The 17065-nt window shown below is 42.3% G+C and overlaps 1 protein-coding gene across 4 annotated transcripts in view; it reads right to left on the bottom strand.

The window, feature by feature from the left end:
• PALM2AKAP2 (PALM2 and AKAP2 fusion) overlaps nt 1-17065 on the bottom strand; it is a 335745-nt gene that overhangs the window by 250559 nt on the left and 68121 nt on the right. For all 4 annotated transcript variants that reach the window (XM_057720830.1, XM_057720829.1, XM_057720828.1 and 1 more), the window contains exon 2: nt 7722-7802. In XM_057720830.1, the coding sequence (XP_057576813.1) occupies nt 7722-7802 (81 nt within the window). The remainder of the gene's footprint in view (nt 1-7721; nt 7803-17065) is intronic.

The raw sequence follows: 17065 nt of genomic DNA on the forward strand, positions 1-17065 counted from the left end.
GGCAGGATCAGTGCCTCCTACAGTGGAGAACATATTCTATAGCATTCTTTATTTTTTAAATTTTATTTATTTATTTTTCTGGCCATGCCACGTGGCTTGTGGGATCTTAGTTCCCCAACCAGGGATTGAACCTGGGCCATGGCAGTGAAAGCACCAAGTCCTAACCACTGGACTGCCAGGGAATTCCTAGAGCATTTATTATACTGCCCTCAAGTTATTTCTTTTTGTATCTGTCTCCCCTCTAGACTCCCAGCTCCTCAAAGGCTGAGATCATTCCTTATCCACCTTTGCATCTCATTGTCTCACCTGGCTCAGTTCCAGACAATTAATGAGTGAATGGGTAAACTGGAAAATTCTCAATTTTCTTTCACTCTAATTACTTGGGAGGAGGGTGCCACCCTTTCAGAGAGATTCCTGTGCTAAGATGTTTGACATTAACCTACTTCAACCCATAGAAGGTGAAAACCTCATTAGGATTTTGGGAGATGGATATGCTGGCAACCTTGGACTTGGTGGGTGGACCCTTTGGAAAGGCAGCCATGGAGAGTCCCAGCTTTCTGTGCCCCAGCGAGATGATCTACCAGCCAGGGCTTTTTGAAATGTGAGGAAGTGGCTGATTTTGGTAATGTTCTCGCTGCTCTTCTTCACACCGTGCCTCTTGCCACCAAGGGAAGGGACAATCTCCCATTTCTGGCTGATTTAGCCCCAGCCATCAGTCAGTACCTCTGACAAAAGCAGCTGGGGGACCATGAATGCCAAAAACACACTTCACAGGATATGGCAGTGACATCACCAAAATATCCCCAACAGCTGGAGCCAGGAAAAGAGGATCTAACAGAACAAGATAGTGGGCCTGGTCTCAGGGAAGTCTGTTTCACACAGGTGTTTTGACATTACAAAGACAAAAAAGCTTAGCTGAGTTTTCACTTGGCCCCAAAGTAATGCTGTCAAGGGAAAACCACCAATCCAAATCCATTTGCCTCCAGAGGCTTCCCTAACCTATTCCAAATCCCCTCGTCTTGTCCCTGAGAACCGACTGCATGAGGGCCTGGGATGTAATGCACCTGTGCGTACTAATCGTGCATGTCCACCACCTTCCCTGTAGCGCTCTGGCTCTCATTGGCCGCCTGAATGTTTCCGAATTTAGTGACAAAGCAGACAGAGCTCAGCAGAAGTGAAAACTAAAACTAAAAAGTTTTATTTTTCCTTATGCCCTTATTGTCTAAATAACATACACCCAGGAAAAAAAAAAAAGTCTCAAAGCCTGCAGGTGCAAAGAATTGTCAAAACTTCGCATTTGTCAAGTGGGGGCAACCAGGAAGATTCAAAACAAGGAAGGAGTAGACGGGGAGCTGGCGGTGGACACACAGAGCCTTGACAGGGCTCCTGAAGGGGTCAATGGAGAAAGCTCCTGAAGAAAATCTGCTTCTTGCTTTGTGGGCTGGTCCAGCTTCGGAAGACAAAATTAGAACAGAGCCTCTCAAACTTACAGTCTGCATAAGGATCCCCAGCTTGCTATAACACAATTCCAAGGCCCTGCCCCTAGAGATGTTGCTTCTGTGAGTCCGGGAAAGGGCCTGGGAATCTGCATTTTAACAAGCTCCCAGGTGATGCTGTCACGGATGCTGCCAGACTGAGGACCACAATTTGAGTAGCACTGCATGAGGACTATCCAAATGCCTGAGGACTGCATAAGCCTTCCTGCTAGCTAGACACAAGGAACTACTCATCCTCTCACAAACCTGTCTCTCCTCCCACATCCCCCCTCCCGCATCTCCTCCCGCATCCTCATAGGGTCCCCATCCATTCCCTATGTGCCAGGCACTCTGCCAGGTCCTGAAGACAGCACTCAGGAAGACAGGCAAGTCCCCACTCTCACCAAGTCTTCATCCCAATAAGCAAGGATACAAGATAATTTCAGACTATGATACATGCATGGCAGGGAGGTAGGCAGGATGATGTGACAAACAGGGACCAAGGGAGGATGGGAAAGGTCTCTCTGAGTACTTGAACATTTGAGCTGAGATCTGAGACCCAAGGAAGGGCACTCGAGGTGGAGGGATGACAAATGTCATAGCTGGGAAGTGGAACAGAGTTTGGTGACTTTCAGGATCATCTTATCAAACCTTTTTCTCCCCAGCTGTATTGGCGTGTAATTGACAAAGACAGTTGTACATACTTAAAGTGTACAACATGATTCATCAAACCTTTTTAATCTACAGATAAGGTAACAGAGCTAAAGCAACTTTTCAAGGTGATCCAGCTAGGCAGTGAGGAGTGTCTGGGGTGGGTGAGAGTGGAAAATGGGAGATGAATCAGTAAATGTCAAAATTTTTTTCTGCTTATTTGTCATTTTTATAAAGTCATTATCTAGCAATCTTTTTTACCTTATAGTTCTGGCTCTGGTGTAATAATCAGCTAAGACTTCCTCACTCTAAGACTTATTTACCTATGATTTCTTCTTATATTGTTGTGATTTAAATTTTTACTCCAAATCTTTAGTCTACCTGTAATCAGGGTAAGGTTGACATTGGCCGTGTTAAGTGGGTGATGTTGGGAATCTGGCTAAATTCCATCTTCTAATAAACAACGGCTTAAACATGGGGTGGCACAATGGTTGTGTTGTGTTCTCATGCACTGGTGTCCCCCTCTCTAGTCTCCTTCCCCTCCTCCGATCACTTCCCTTCCTCCCTGTTGACTCCCAATAAGATCTTGGTTTGGTTTTGTGGTTTTGTTATGTGATTCAGGCCACACAGAATCGGACTCAGGACTTCTGACAGAAGAAACCAAGTTTTAATTTCCACTCAAGCTCTGCTTATGGGGCCAGGGGAGAGGTGATGGGGAAAACAATGAGACATAAAGTTCCTTCACACTGTGTACCCTTCCTGCCTGGTCAGCATTTTCAAATTTGAACTTGGCCTTTCACACAGACTAACAACCAAGAAGAGTCTAAAATCAGTCTGAATGATTCACAGTAGTGAGAGACACTGTAATGTCTTTGCAAGCAAAGCTCCTGATACCTTCGGGCTACTTAGCAAATGACCTTGGTGGGTTGACAATAAATATCTCACAGGGTCACAATTCAGTCTTTGAATTTTTTTTTTCATTGAGTTTTCTGGGGAGAAAAACCCGTGGTTTTTAAAATATAATGACAATTTTTGTAGCTTGGATTAGAAAAAAACTATAGTTAGAGTTCCTGCTTATGAATAAATAATTCAAAGGCAACTTACGTATGGAAGATGTGGTTATTAGTAATTGGATTCTGACTGTGCTGACTCTGTCATACAAACCTTTATAAATGTGACAGTCCCAAAGGGATTCATGTGGCAATACATACTGAGTGCCTACTCTTGCCGGGACCTTGAAACAACCAGTGAAATAGACAGATCCCTGGCAATTCAACCAAGGGGCAAAAGGGAATATTAAATTCAGTCTGGCTGGTATAATCCAATATTTGATTTATTGTTTAAACTTACATGATCACACGTCACATAATAAAAACAGGAAAAATAAGTAATTGTTTCCATGGATTTAAAAGCCAAGACAATTTTTCAGAAGAATAATGATGGCTCTTGCTTTATGAAATATTATAATATATTAAAAGGCTAGAAGGATTAAAGAGAATGGAATTGGCACAGGAATGGCAGATTAATGGAATAAAAAGAATCCATGGATGGTGGACTCTAGGATAAGTGAGAAATATGTATACGATAAAGAAGATATTTAAATCAGTGGGGAAAGAATTAATCAATAAATCATGTTGAACCCACTGCCTCACCATCAGTAAAAATAAAGTTATTCCTATCTTAGTTCTTACAGGAAAATAAATTGTAGATTTTAATCCTAAAACTCTTTTAGTATAAGAAACATCATGGAGCTGTTCTTTCCAAGGACGACATCAAGGTCGGAAATGATAAAGTAAATGGATGTTAGGTGTGATTTCATAAAAATTGTAAAGTTTTGTATGAAAATTTAACAGAACCCATATACAAAAATTAAAAGAGATAAAGGCTAATGTAGCTTGGAGACTAATATTAATGTAATTTCACTTTCCCCATAGGCTGATGAAGCCTGTGGTAAGGGTTCCATATCTTAACCCATAAACATATATTGGGTTATATCTGGGTGAGGAGCAGACAACTGATATGTTTTTTCTTTATCTCTTTCCTGTACTTTTGATTTTGCTCTTGCAATGATCATACATTCCTTCTTTTTATAATCAGCAAAAATAATATAGCTATTAAAACTGCTTACTAAAATTTCTTACTGGTCCCATATGTGAGCCTTTCTTGGAAATTTTTACATCACAAATATTAGATGCTCAATATAGCTAAGGATCTTATCAAAAGAAATCTGAGTTTAATTTGGCCAGGATCTCAAAGAGCCTGGAGGTTTCCTAATCATGGGGGTATAGCAGCTAATATTTCAACATTTAGAATTTGCTTATCATTCATATAAAAAGTAATGATATTCCATTTTGTGGAGTTACTATATAGCCCTAACTACTGCAATTAGCAAATATATTAGTCAAATATACAAGTATCAACATGATTGCCTTGCATTCTATTTATTTGCTTTGACAAGAGACCAGTGAATCTGTCTAAATAATTCATATCTCATTGCATGCGAATAAGCATCCAAAAACTTTGATAATGAGAATTATATCTTAATAAATAGCAAATCAAATTCTAATGCTTTTCCATTAAACTTTACACTGAGAATAATTTTTTTTTCCTTAGAGCACATCTGGAATTTTGAAAAATGGCAAAATAAATAGTAATTCCTGACATACTTCTTAATATTTTCTACTTCAAGGAACTACCAATCATCACTGTGGCACATCTGCACATGGTCCAAACTTTCCAGCGCCCATGAAAATATACTTAGAGTGAAAGAGATAGTGATGAGAGTAACTGACATCTCTCAGGCAAATTATTTCCTTTGGAAGAAACCGTGTCCTGGAGAAAGCATGGTTATGGAGACAGTCCTGGGGTTCAATCAGGCTCCCCAGCTCAGAGTCTCTACGTTCTTGGGCAGATTACTTGATTTTCCTTGCCTGTAAGACGGGGAGAGTGGTATCTACTTTGTGATCGTCATTGAGGGGATGTATTTAAAAGCACTATTAGGCACTGAAAAAAAATGATGACTATTATCAAGGATGGACAAAGGGATGACACGGCTGCTGTGCTGACAGCAGGAAGCTGGCTGAGTCTCCACCACGAGCTCATAGGGGAAATATAACCTCAATGAATTTACCCGTCCAGGGGTGAGGCCGCCAAGCTCCAAGCAGCAATCACAGGGAAGATGACTCACGTTATCCAAGGTCAGTCGACAGTTAACTGATTTAAAGTAGAACACATTCACTTCTGGCGCCTGAAGTGATCATATCTCTCAGTCAGGCACCACCTTCCTTATATAAAAATTATTCAATTATTTTGGGGAGGATGGACTCCGAACAAAGAGAGGCAGAGCTATGAGGGAAGTTTCACCTGCACTGCGGTGAGACAGATGACTGGCCTCACCCTACCAAAGACCCCACCTCGCCAGACCAGAGAAACTCGGCACCTCCCAGAGCTGGGCTCTCTCTCTAGGGGAGCACCCAATAAACCACCTTTGAGACCTCTGAGCTTTCCTTTTCCACCGTTCAAGGCTAGTGGTCCGCCCTCACTATAGAGGTCTTCTCCAGCAAAAGAAAATTACAATGCATTGGTCTCCACTTATTAAATTTCCATCATTTCCAATCCTTTCTCCTCAGGTATAGCAAGGCAACCTTGGTGAAAGTGCTGAGTTGTTCCCTTAAATAGTCAATCTCATCAACTGTGTGAGAGGTTACCAGGATAACCATAGAGAACTATCTTATTCCCTTGTTTCTAAGTCTTTGAAGGAATCTCACTGCTTCCCCATGCAACACTAAGTCATTTGTACTGCTGTTTCTATTGACTGGGTGGATGGATGGATGGATGGATGGATGGATGGATGGATGGATGGATGGGTGAATAACAGACAGGTGGAATATGAAAAGAATATTGTAACACTGGACTGGATCTGCAATGAATGAATCCTTGGTATCTTTTTTAACACCCAGACAAATGAGAGATGAGACAAAAGAAGCTTGATCTTCTGGCATACATTTATTGCCCGACTTTTGATTCAAGAAATGCAGAAGCAAAGAACTGCATTGAGCTGAAAGAGGAGAGGGTATGTCTAGTCAAAAACAGCCTCTCATTCTTTCACGCTTCTTATTCAAAAGTTCACCTTTTACGCAAGAATTTGCTGAGGTCTAATACATTGTGGTCTCTTATAAGGAGTGAGTTGACTATACTCTGAGCCAGAGACCCAGCTCTGTCCAGATTGACCTTGAACAATTCACTCGGTTCTATTAAGTATGTGTAAGCCCCCTCCTTTCTGTAAGAAGAGGATGCTAACTTTAGCCCTCAACCCTCCCTCAGGAATGTGGTAAGGAAAGAGTAGCGGCATACAGGGTAGATGCAAGCTTCCTACAAAGAAAGGTCCATAAATGGATCTACACGATGAGCAGCGAGAAAGAGGCAATAGTCTCAGCATCATGCTGCCTTTCTTCCTTTTAAACATCTTTCTCTAGTTCAAGTGAATGATGAACTGATAAATATGTGAAGCAGATTTAGGTCATGTTGCTATTTAAAATCAGGAGCTCGCTTGCTGATGATTTTATTCTGAGGAATCATGTAGCACAACCCCGTCTTCCAGAAAAGAAAGGGAAATGCAACCATAAAGGTTCATCTTGTTCAAAAACAATCCTCGCCTAGCATCACCCGGAGAGTCAGCCCCACCTTCCCAACTAGCCTCTGAGAAATGCAATTTCTGTACATGTAATGTCACAGCAACTTGGGGTGAGCAGGAGAGGGTTTTTCTAAAAAAGCCCAGGAGCAGTGAAAAGCAAGCAGCAACTCCCAGCTGGTTACTGATCACCCTATTCTCTGAGCCTGCAGAAAGCAACATTCTGCAACCAGTGTAATCCTTGTGACAGTGATGGAGCTTTCTCCTGGGTTGTCATCAATTATGGTGCTTAAGTGCATTATGTTTAAAAGAAAAATAAATAAGCATCTCTCTCTCTCTCTCTCTCTCTCTCTCTCTCATGGTGCAATGGAAACCAATCAAGTCAAATCATTTCAATACTGTCTTTTGACAGTGTTCTAACAGGACACTTTCAAAATTGTTAAAGTAGAAATAAAACACGTGAATAATCTGAAATAAACAGCACAGCTCTTTTATCAGACCACACTACTCTTATCTCCCTTTCCTCCAGATCAAGAAAGAAAAAATATGGTTAATTTCATAAAGAGCATTATGTTAAATGTATCTTTGGGAACCTCTGTACATACACATACACAGAGCACGTAGCACCTATGCATTGGAGACACAGCCCCAGGACACTGCCTCACCCATCATGTGGAAATTCTCTCCAGTTTCTATATATAACCACCGCAGTTCACAGGTACACACCCTCAACCCATCCACAGGCACCCTATCATCTCATCATGCGAGCAGAAATTGGAATGCTGTAACAATGCCCTGAATTTGAGAAATTCACAAGAAAAGCCCAGAGATGGTTTCCTGACTGAAAGAAAAAGGGTTGGTGCAGCCCGTGGCAGCGCCTTCACGCCAGGGCAGGCTCTGCCCAGCTCTCTGGCGTGTGATCTGCATGTCTAATAACGGAATAGGTTCGTGGATCAGCCGCTTACCTTGGAATGCTGCAGCAGAAGTATCTGCTCGTCCAGCTCTTGGCGCTTGCCTTCTATTTCTGTCTGCCTCTTTCTTTTCTCCTTGAAAATAAAGACAGAGAGAGGCTGTAAGAGTGGGTGGGTGTTGGCTCCAGGAATGTGAAGGCAGGAGGCAGCAGCAGCTGTACACATCTGTAGAGACCCTTCCAGAGATGCTGGGCACACACACCGTTGTCACCTGCCCCTCTGTGTCTGGGTGTGCTGTTAGCAGCAGGCTTCTCCTCATATGTCTGCTGTGGGCTCGGTGAGTGGGAGAAATTCTCCTCACTCAGCCAAGCTGCAACAATTTAATCCAGAAGAAAAGGCAGCTTCTACACACACACACACACACACACACACACACACACACACACACACACACACACACACACGTTCTGTGCAGTGTTCATTTAGAGACAAAGAATAAAAATGTCTCAATTGTGAGGACAGAGATTGTTATCAACTGCAAAAGAGGGCAAAATAAACAGTGGGAAATTCTGGGGTTAGATTCCTGTTATCAAAATCCTACATATAAACAATGCAATGCAATTTCAAATTTTCCAGGAAAAATCATCCATTTGGGCCTACCAAACAATGCAAATTAGATGGGTTAGATATTTGTTGAAGCTTGTCCTGGAGGGAGCATTTCACGTGGGGAGGGCTTGCTAAGGTTATGGTAAATGTGAAGTCCGGGCTTGGTCTGCCTGGGTCCACCTCCCAGCTTCTCTATTTGCTACTTGTTGTGACCCCTGACGCGTTCTTCTACCTCCCTGGGTCTAAATCTTCTCTCGCATAAAGAGGAGATAAGAACTGTATCCACACCACAGGGCTGGGGTACAGATGAAATGAGATGATATATGTAAAGGCCCTAGAACAATGGCCTGGCACATAGTAAATGCTCAATAAATATGATTTGCCATTACACTTACTGTCACATGTTTACTCCTAGGCAACCCCTAGAAACTGGTTTTAAAGGGATGTATTTCCCTTATATTCAGAGCATAACTGTCCCACTGGAGTGTACACGTAGTATTTTTCTTCTCTACACATTTCAAATATAGACAATAAACATCACATCAAGGTGATTAATTGAAGAATAGAAAGGCTTGCCCTTATGATAGCTTACTTTTTCTATGCTTTGTTTCCCAAGTGCACAAGGGGGTGGTTTACTGAGACATTTACTGCACTGGATTATTTCCCTTTGCTCACATATGCAGGGGAAACTTGTCAGACAAGACATAATGGCATTTTACACTACAACGGCCAAATCCTAGAGACGACAATAATGTAAAAGCCTGGTTGTTCTGCTCTGTGTTAAGGGAAGCTTTTATTTTACGTAGTTGCTATGTTTCTGGGTATGTGCTTGTCCCACTGCTATTCAAGTCAACATAGTAATAATTTATGTTATAACCAAGGTTTTCTGTGTAACGCACAGACTTTTAAGAAGTAGTAGTTTATAATCTCAAGCCACTGAGACATAATATCCAAGTCAGGGACATAACCTCCCTGGCAAAGTGAAGCCTGAGAACATTTTAGGAACTTACTATTTACCAAAGAACTCCAATCCATGGTGCATCATTGATGCTGCTAATCTCAGAGGATGTCCAAGAACACACAATATACAGCAGCAGATGGGAAAAGTGAGGACCAGTGAGGACGGCCCACCTATCCAGCATCTCAAAGGAATGTAAGTGCAGCCACTATGGAAAACAGTCTGGAGGTTCCTCAGAAAGCTAAAAATAGAATTATCGTATGACCCAGCAATCCCACTCCTGGGCATGTACCTGAACAAAACTGTAATTCAAAAAGATACACGCACCCCTATGTTCATAGCAGCACCATTCACAATAGCCACAACATGGAAACAACCTAAATGTCTATTGACAGATGAATGCATAAAGAGTAGTACTCCATATATACAATGGAGCACTACTCAGCCATAAAAAGGAATGAAATAATGCCATCTGCAGCAACATGGATAGACCTAGAGATTATCATACTAACTGCAGTAAGTCAGAAAGAGAAAGACAAATACCATATGACATCATGTATCTGTAGAATCTAAAGTATGGCACAAATGAACTTATCTACGAAACAGAAACAGACAGACATAGAGAACAGACCTCTGGTTTCCAAGAGGGTGAGGGAAGAGCTGGGAGTTTAGGATTAGCAGATGTAAACTATTATATACAGAATGGATAAACAACAAGGTCCTACTGTATAGCACAGGAAACTATATTCAATATCCTATGATAAACCATAATGGAAAAGAATATTTAAAAAAAGAATGTCTAGGGACTTCCCTGGTGGTGCAGTGGTTAAGAATCCGCCTGCCAATGCAGGGGACACGGGTTCGATCCCTGGTCTGGGAAGATCCCACATGCCGTGGAGCAACTAAGCCCGTGTGCCTCAACTACTGAGCCTGAGCTCTAGAGCCCATGATCCACAACTACTGAGCCCACGTACCGCAACTACTGAAGCCCGCGTGCCTGGAGCCCATGCTCTACAAGAGAAGCCACCACAATAAGAAGCCCGTGCACCACAACAAAGAGTAGCCCCAGCTCGCCACAGCTAGAGAAAGCCAGTGCACAGCAACAAAGACCCAACCCAGCCAATACATAAATAAATAGATTTAAAATAAAACTAAAAAAGAAGGTCTATATGTGTATAACTGAGTCACTTTGCTGTATAACAGAGATTGCCACAACATTGTATATCAACTATACTTCAATAAAAATAAATAAATAAAAATTTAAAAAGGTACCAATGATAAAGCAAGGACCTCCAGAACCAGCCACTATCTCTGTATTCTAGAATTGCTCAGGAGTGGGTTTCCTGGAGTTTATCTTTCATTCCCATCGGCTATCAAGGTACGGAGTTGTCCTATATTTAAATCCAGAATCAAAACGTAGTACGTCATTGGTATAAGATGCTGACGACTCAATCATTCCACACATGTTAATTGAATGCTGTGTGGGCAATAGACTGAATGTTTGTGTTCTCCCCCAAAATTCGTATGTTGAAACTTAATCCCCAAGATGATGATCATATCAGGAAGTGGGACTTTTGGGAGGCAATTAAGTCATAAGGGTGGAGCTCATGAATGGGATCAGTGCTCTTATAAAGAGACCCCGGAGAGCTCTTTCACCCCTTCCACCATGTGAGGACACATCGGCAAGACGACTGCCTGTGAACCAGGGAGCAGGCCCCCCACTAGTCACCAAATCGGCAGATGCCTTGATCTTAGACTTCTAAGACTTCTTACAGCTGTGAGAAAAAAAATTTCTGTTGTTTATAAGCCACTCGGTCTATGGTATTTCATTAGAGAAGACTGAATGGACAAAGACAGTGTTCTGATTACAGATCTCGTCATTTGCAAATCTTTCCTGGGCTTTCTCCACCTCTGAGTCTTTGTTCGTATAAAGTTCTCACTCTGCAAGTTGCCCTCCATCATACTGGTGAACAGAAGAAACATCACTAGATGGTACAGGCAGGGAATCTTTATGTAAGTAGACTCATTGGTGGTCAATGTGAACAGATAGGATCATGAAAGATGCAGGTTTTAAGTTAGTTCTTTAAGGAACTAACTAAGGTAGGAATTAGGTAGACACAGATTAATGGGCAGCACATTCCAGGGGATGTGTAAGCAAGGATAGAAATACATTGCATATCCCAGGGACAATGAGGAGAGAAATAAAACTGAGGTGCAGGGCTTGCCTTTAGGAATAGAATCAATGATTCAAAAGATTGGCTAGGACTAGACCTCTGAGGGCTTTTGATGCCAGGTCAAGCAGCTTGGATTTTATTATATGAACAATGTAATGTCATTGTAGAGTTTTAAGCAAGAGAGTGATATGGTGAAATGGCATTTTAGGAACATTAATCTGGTACTGGTGTATAGAATGGATTAATAGAAGTTAGAATACTTTCCCTGTAAATGGCCAGATAGTAAACATTTTAGGTTTTGTGGAACATACAGTCTTGTTGCAACAATTCAGTGCAGCCATTGAAGTGCAAAAACAGCTGTAGACAATCTATAACTAAATGAGCATGTCTGTGTTCTAATGAGTCTTCACTGACAAACACAGGTGGTGGGGCAGATTTAGCCCATGGTCATAGTTTGCTGACCTCTGGATGGAAAGATCATTAAATGTCTCGGGAAAATGTTACACACCACTGGTGGGAATGTAAATTGGTGCAGCCACTATGGAAAACAGTCTGGAGGGTCCTCAAAAAACTAAAAATAGAGTTGCCATATGATCCAGTAATCCTACTCCTGGGCATATATCCAGGCAAAACTATAATTTGAAAAGATACATGTAGCACTATTGTAAATAGCCAAGACATGGAAGCAACTGAAGTGTCCATCAACAGATGAATGGATAAAGAAGATGTGGTATATATCTATACAATGGAATACTACTCAGCCATAAAAAAGAATGAAATAACGCCATTTGCAGCAACATGGATAGACCTAGAGATTATCATGCCAAGTGAAGTAAGTCCGAATGAGAAAGACAAATACCATATGATATCACTTATATGTGGAATCTAAAATATGACACAAATGAACTTATTTACAAAACAGAAACAAACTCACAGACATAGAGAAAAGACTTGTGGGTGCCAAAGGGGAGGGGGGATGGGGGAGGGATGGACTGCCACAGTTGGGGGTGGGGGAGTTTGGGATTAGCAGATGCAAATTATTACATATAGAATGGGTAAACAACAAGGTCCTACTGTATAGCACAGCGAACTATATTCAATATCCTATGATAAACCATAATAGAAAAGAATATGAAAAAGAATATATATATAACTGAATCACTTTGCTAAACACTAGAAACTAACATAAGATTGTAACTCAACTATAGCTCAGTACAAAAAATACATTTTAAAAATGTCTTAAAAGGATGCTACATTCACCCTGGGGTATGGTGGGGATGGATGAACCCACAAGCCCATCCTAGCTGATAGCTGTTCCAATCAGATTGGAAAGAAAAGGACAAACATAAATAGAATTGATGAGGCTCAGGACTAATAGGATCTAGAGGGTAGGGCAATGTGGTATCTTGGCTTTGAGCCACACAGAGAGTGCTGGTGCAGGAACAGGCAATGGTGGGAAAGTGGTGCTTTCCCATTTATTCCATATTCGTTATCTTCCCTGAGGAAACTCTGTATTGGGCTGAAGCTAGAAAGCAAAAAGTTGTTAACATATGCAACTAGGCATCAGCATCAGCGTGTTCTCATCTGTGTTCCATCTAATGAGGACTCTGGGCTTGGTCCCATCACAAGGACCCTCTTGCATCTATGGCTATTATGGGATTCTTTGATGTCCCCTTCCACAGTGATGGAGGCAGGCCTTGAAGTCACTCCTAACCAGATAAGAGGTAAGATGTGCAATCAGTCTGTGTACAAAGTTAGACATGAGTCACAGTACAGCAAGCCCAAGGTGGCCACCACTGGCTTCCTGATGCTTGCCTGCTTGGTCCAGGCCATGCTCCTCACCTGGCTAGCCTGCTGCTTCCCAGACTTTTCCTTCCCTTAATCAAGGCAAAACCACTAGCTCCTGGGCTCTCTTCTCACTCCTCAAATGTCTAAATGGAGACATTTAGCCTACATGATTTCCTTTACTCTCATCAACCACACAACCTATATGATGTCAGTATAGATGACTAGCAGATCTGTATTTCCAGCCTAGATCTCTCCTTTGAGCTCCAGATTCCCATATCCAACTGCCCACTGTTCATATGCAGTCCCTCAGACTGAACCCTTAAGTCATCCTCTCGGCCACCCCTCCTCTCCTACTCTCACATCTGTTCCTTCTGTTTTCCTCATCTCACAAAATGACATGACCCAAGTTGGAAATCTGATTTATTCTAGACACTCCACTGTCTTAAAAGACCAAGTTCTGATAATTCTGTTCATCATTTCCCACGCCTTCTACTTCCCCGCTATAACATTTATTACAACCTTAATACTTCCTCCTCTATCTCCCCACCCCCACATGTAGACTACTCTACGTCAGTATCTTCAGCACACTGCAGTGCTGAACTCTTTATACCCTCTTTCCATCTGGATTACTGCATTACAACAGTGGTTTCCTCACTAGTCCGCCTGCCTTTGAATCTTGGCTCTGAGCAAGTCACCCTCTGCTTCAGTGATATTCTAAAACAGAAATCTGGCTATTTCCATCCCTGGCCTAAAATCCCAGAACGTCTCCCATTGCCTACAGTGCAATTACTAAGTTCCCTTCCGTAGCCAAAGGCTCCTTCCTATCTCACAGTTTCATCTCAAGCCATGACCCCTCTAATCATACGCTCCAACCTCAACACGTGATCTGAAGTGTCCTTATCTTCCAGGTGGGGTCAGGCCTTCCTGGTTGTGCTCTTACTGCTCCCTCTAACAATAATGGATTTCCCTCACTCCTTCACCCGATGAACACCTTTTCCTCTTCGACAACACAGCTTAAATATCCACGAAGCTAGAGTGACCACCTGCCCAGTCTTCCCTCCTTCGGAGAACCTGCCTCCCCTCACTGCAAACGGTACTGGTGGGAACGCCACTCGTGATTAGTCACTTGTAGCCCAGCTCATCCATGCCACTAGCACTTGTGTGTAACCCAGGTTAGGACCATCAAACCGCCTTATCCTGTCCCAATAGGGACTGGTCCAAGGAGCAGCTAAATGACCAAAGCAGAACCAAGAAGAGACATTTCTAGGAATGATACATGAATACCGGGAGAGAAAAGCTCCCTTTTCACTAAGGTTAAGCTGGGATGATGTTTATCTGAGCAGCAATTTTCCCAAGCCACAGGGAAGAAACGCATCCATGCTGGAGAAAGTTAACCCACAGAGAGAAGCAGAGCTGGAAGACAGAGAAAGGAGGATCCTATGAGATTGAGTCCCAGATCTAGTTATGCATGACGTCACAACCATCGGTGGGCTTCCGAAATTAAACACACTCATGAATCTCCCTTCTGCTTAAGCTAGTTTGAGTGGTGTTTCTGTCACTTGCAACTCAAAGAGTTCTGACAAGTACAGAATCCTTTTCTGCTCCCTCCAAATAGACTTCATCACCCCTTCTTTCTTCCCTTCATGGGCTGTGGATCTTTCTTCATTAGTACCTTGAGCACTTTATGTACTTAACTGTTTACACATCTTCTCCGTCTACCAAACTATGGGCATCTTGAGGACAAGAATCTTGGCTCACGCACCTCCAAAGTCTAGTGTGGTGGAGACATGTAACAGACACTCGGTAAGAATCTCTGAATGAGATACTTGTTCTCCCCCCCAACCATGTTGCTGTCTGTCCAGATCCCTCACTCAAATGCATCATGAATTTGCACTCATGATTTCAGTGGCAGTAAAATGCCTCATTGAAAACACATTAGCCATCAGTCCATGAAACCAGAAGTGTCTTTCTGTTGAAGACGTTAGCCCATATGGAACAGACCCTTATTGCTTCGGGAAGAAGGAAAGAGTTGAAAAGCTCATTCTGGGAATGAATCATGGAAAGCTCATTCTGGGGAGAAAGGCTGGGGGAAGAAGAAATTCCAGGGAAAGCATAATGAGCTGACAGTAGCAAACTGTTCAGGGAGAATGTGCCTCAAGAGACATGTGGAATGAAGTGACCTTAATCCATTAGGAAGATTTCCAGATCCCTCCACGATCTGGGAGGCCTAGCAAGCCACTTTCATCGTCTTTCTGTAACTTATGTATTTTTCTGGCAAGTATTCTCTGGAAGTGCTGCAACATTATGAAACTTCAAACTCTTAGTGTAGTAAGGAGCCACCATATAGAACGGAGGACGCTCCTCAAAGGTGGTTAATAAGTATGATGGGAAGACAGCTATTAGAAGTAGTTAGGAATCCTGTGTCCATCCTTGTGCAATTGCAGGCAGACTCCCTTTTCTCTCCTGCTGCCTGTGCTGCAACCCAGGCTTTGGGGAATGCAAGGGAGTGGCTGGGGGAGGGGTCCCTGCTGAGTCTGTGAGAAACAGTGAGATAGGGAAGAGGCTGAGCAGGCAAGGCTGTGAGAAGCAGAGAGATGGTGCTTCCTTTCTTCTGCTGAGATCCGCTCTGACTTGGACTGATACCTAGAGCCCCAAGCACAGTGGGAAGGAACCCGAAGACCTCCTCAAGGCACCACTGCCACTGAGATATTCCAGAACTTAGATGAGTGGGGAAAAAAGAAAATACGTTACAGATGGACCTAGAGATTATCATACTAAGCGAAGTAAGTCAGAAAGAGAAAGACAAATATCATATGCTATCACTTATATGCAGAATCTAAAATATGACACAAATGAACTTATCTATGAAACAGAAACAGACTTATGGACATAGAGAACAGACTTGTGGTTGCCAAAGGGGATTGGGGGTGGGGGAGCTTGGGATAGCAGATGCAAACTAGTGTATATAGGATGGATAAACAACAAGATCCTACCATGTAGGACAGGGAACAATATTCAATATCCTGGGATAAACCATAATGGAAAAGGATATGAAAAAGAATGTGTACATACATATAACTGGGTCACTTTGCTGTTCAGCAGAAATTAACACAACATTATAAATCAACTATACCTCAATAAAATTTCTTAAAAAAATGTTAAAACTGAAATGTTACAACATCTCCTATTGCTAGATAAAGCAAAATTTGTGTTGACTCCTCCCATTGTGAGCTGAAGGTAGTTGTGTGTCCTTCCCCATTACATAGGCCTGTAAGTGACTTTAGGCCAGCTGGTTCCTAGGCTTTGGCAATACAGAACCAGAGAAAGAAGTAAAGTGCTGGAGAAGTGCACAAACCAGACCGTTTTAAGCAGTTTGCACTTGGAAAGGGAATGGGGGATATGCTGGATATGGGGGGAAACTGAAGATGGAGAGAAGGAGGGAAGGGATGACGAAAAACGAACTGCAAGGGGTGGGGACAGTTTCGAAGTTCAAGAATTTAAAGGGGCTGAGATATTAAGACCAAAAAACCAGGGAGAGAGAATCTTCAGATATTTTATCCTGGCTTATGAAATGAATCTCCTTTGACATTCTCCAAAAGATACCAGCAAAGATACTGGACTTTTGTCTACTACACTGTTTCTTTGAACACGACTTCATGCTAAAACTGGATCACCAGAGTGCCAGGCTTTATACAGGTTACACTAAAAAGGAAGGCGACATTTTGAGGATTAAATTGTGGAAAGTCTACTTGTGAATGGGGACCCAAGGAGCTTTTTCTATTAAGGAATCAGAATGTGATTTCAGTTACGATTGGATGATAATTCCGTTTAATGCTGCTGTAGAACCAATGCCATTTATATGGCTGCAAAAA

This window comes from Hippopotamus amphibius, chromosome 2, assembly GCF_030028045.1.
Source record: "Hippopotamus amphibius kiboko isolate mHipAmp2 chromosome 2, mHipAmp2.hap2, whole genome shotgun sequence".
NCBI classification, from domain to species: Eukaryota; Metazoa; Chordata; class Mammalia; order Artiodactyla; family Hippopotamidae; genus Hippopotamus; species Hippopotamus amphibius.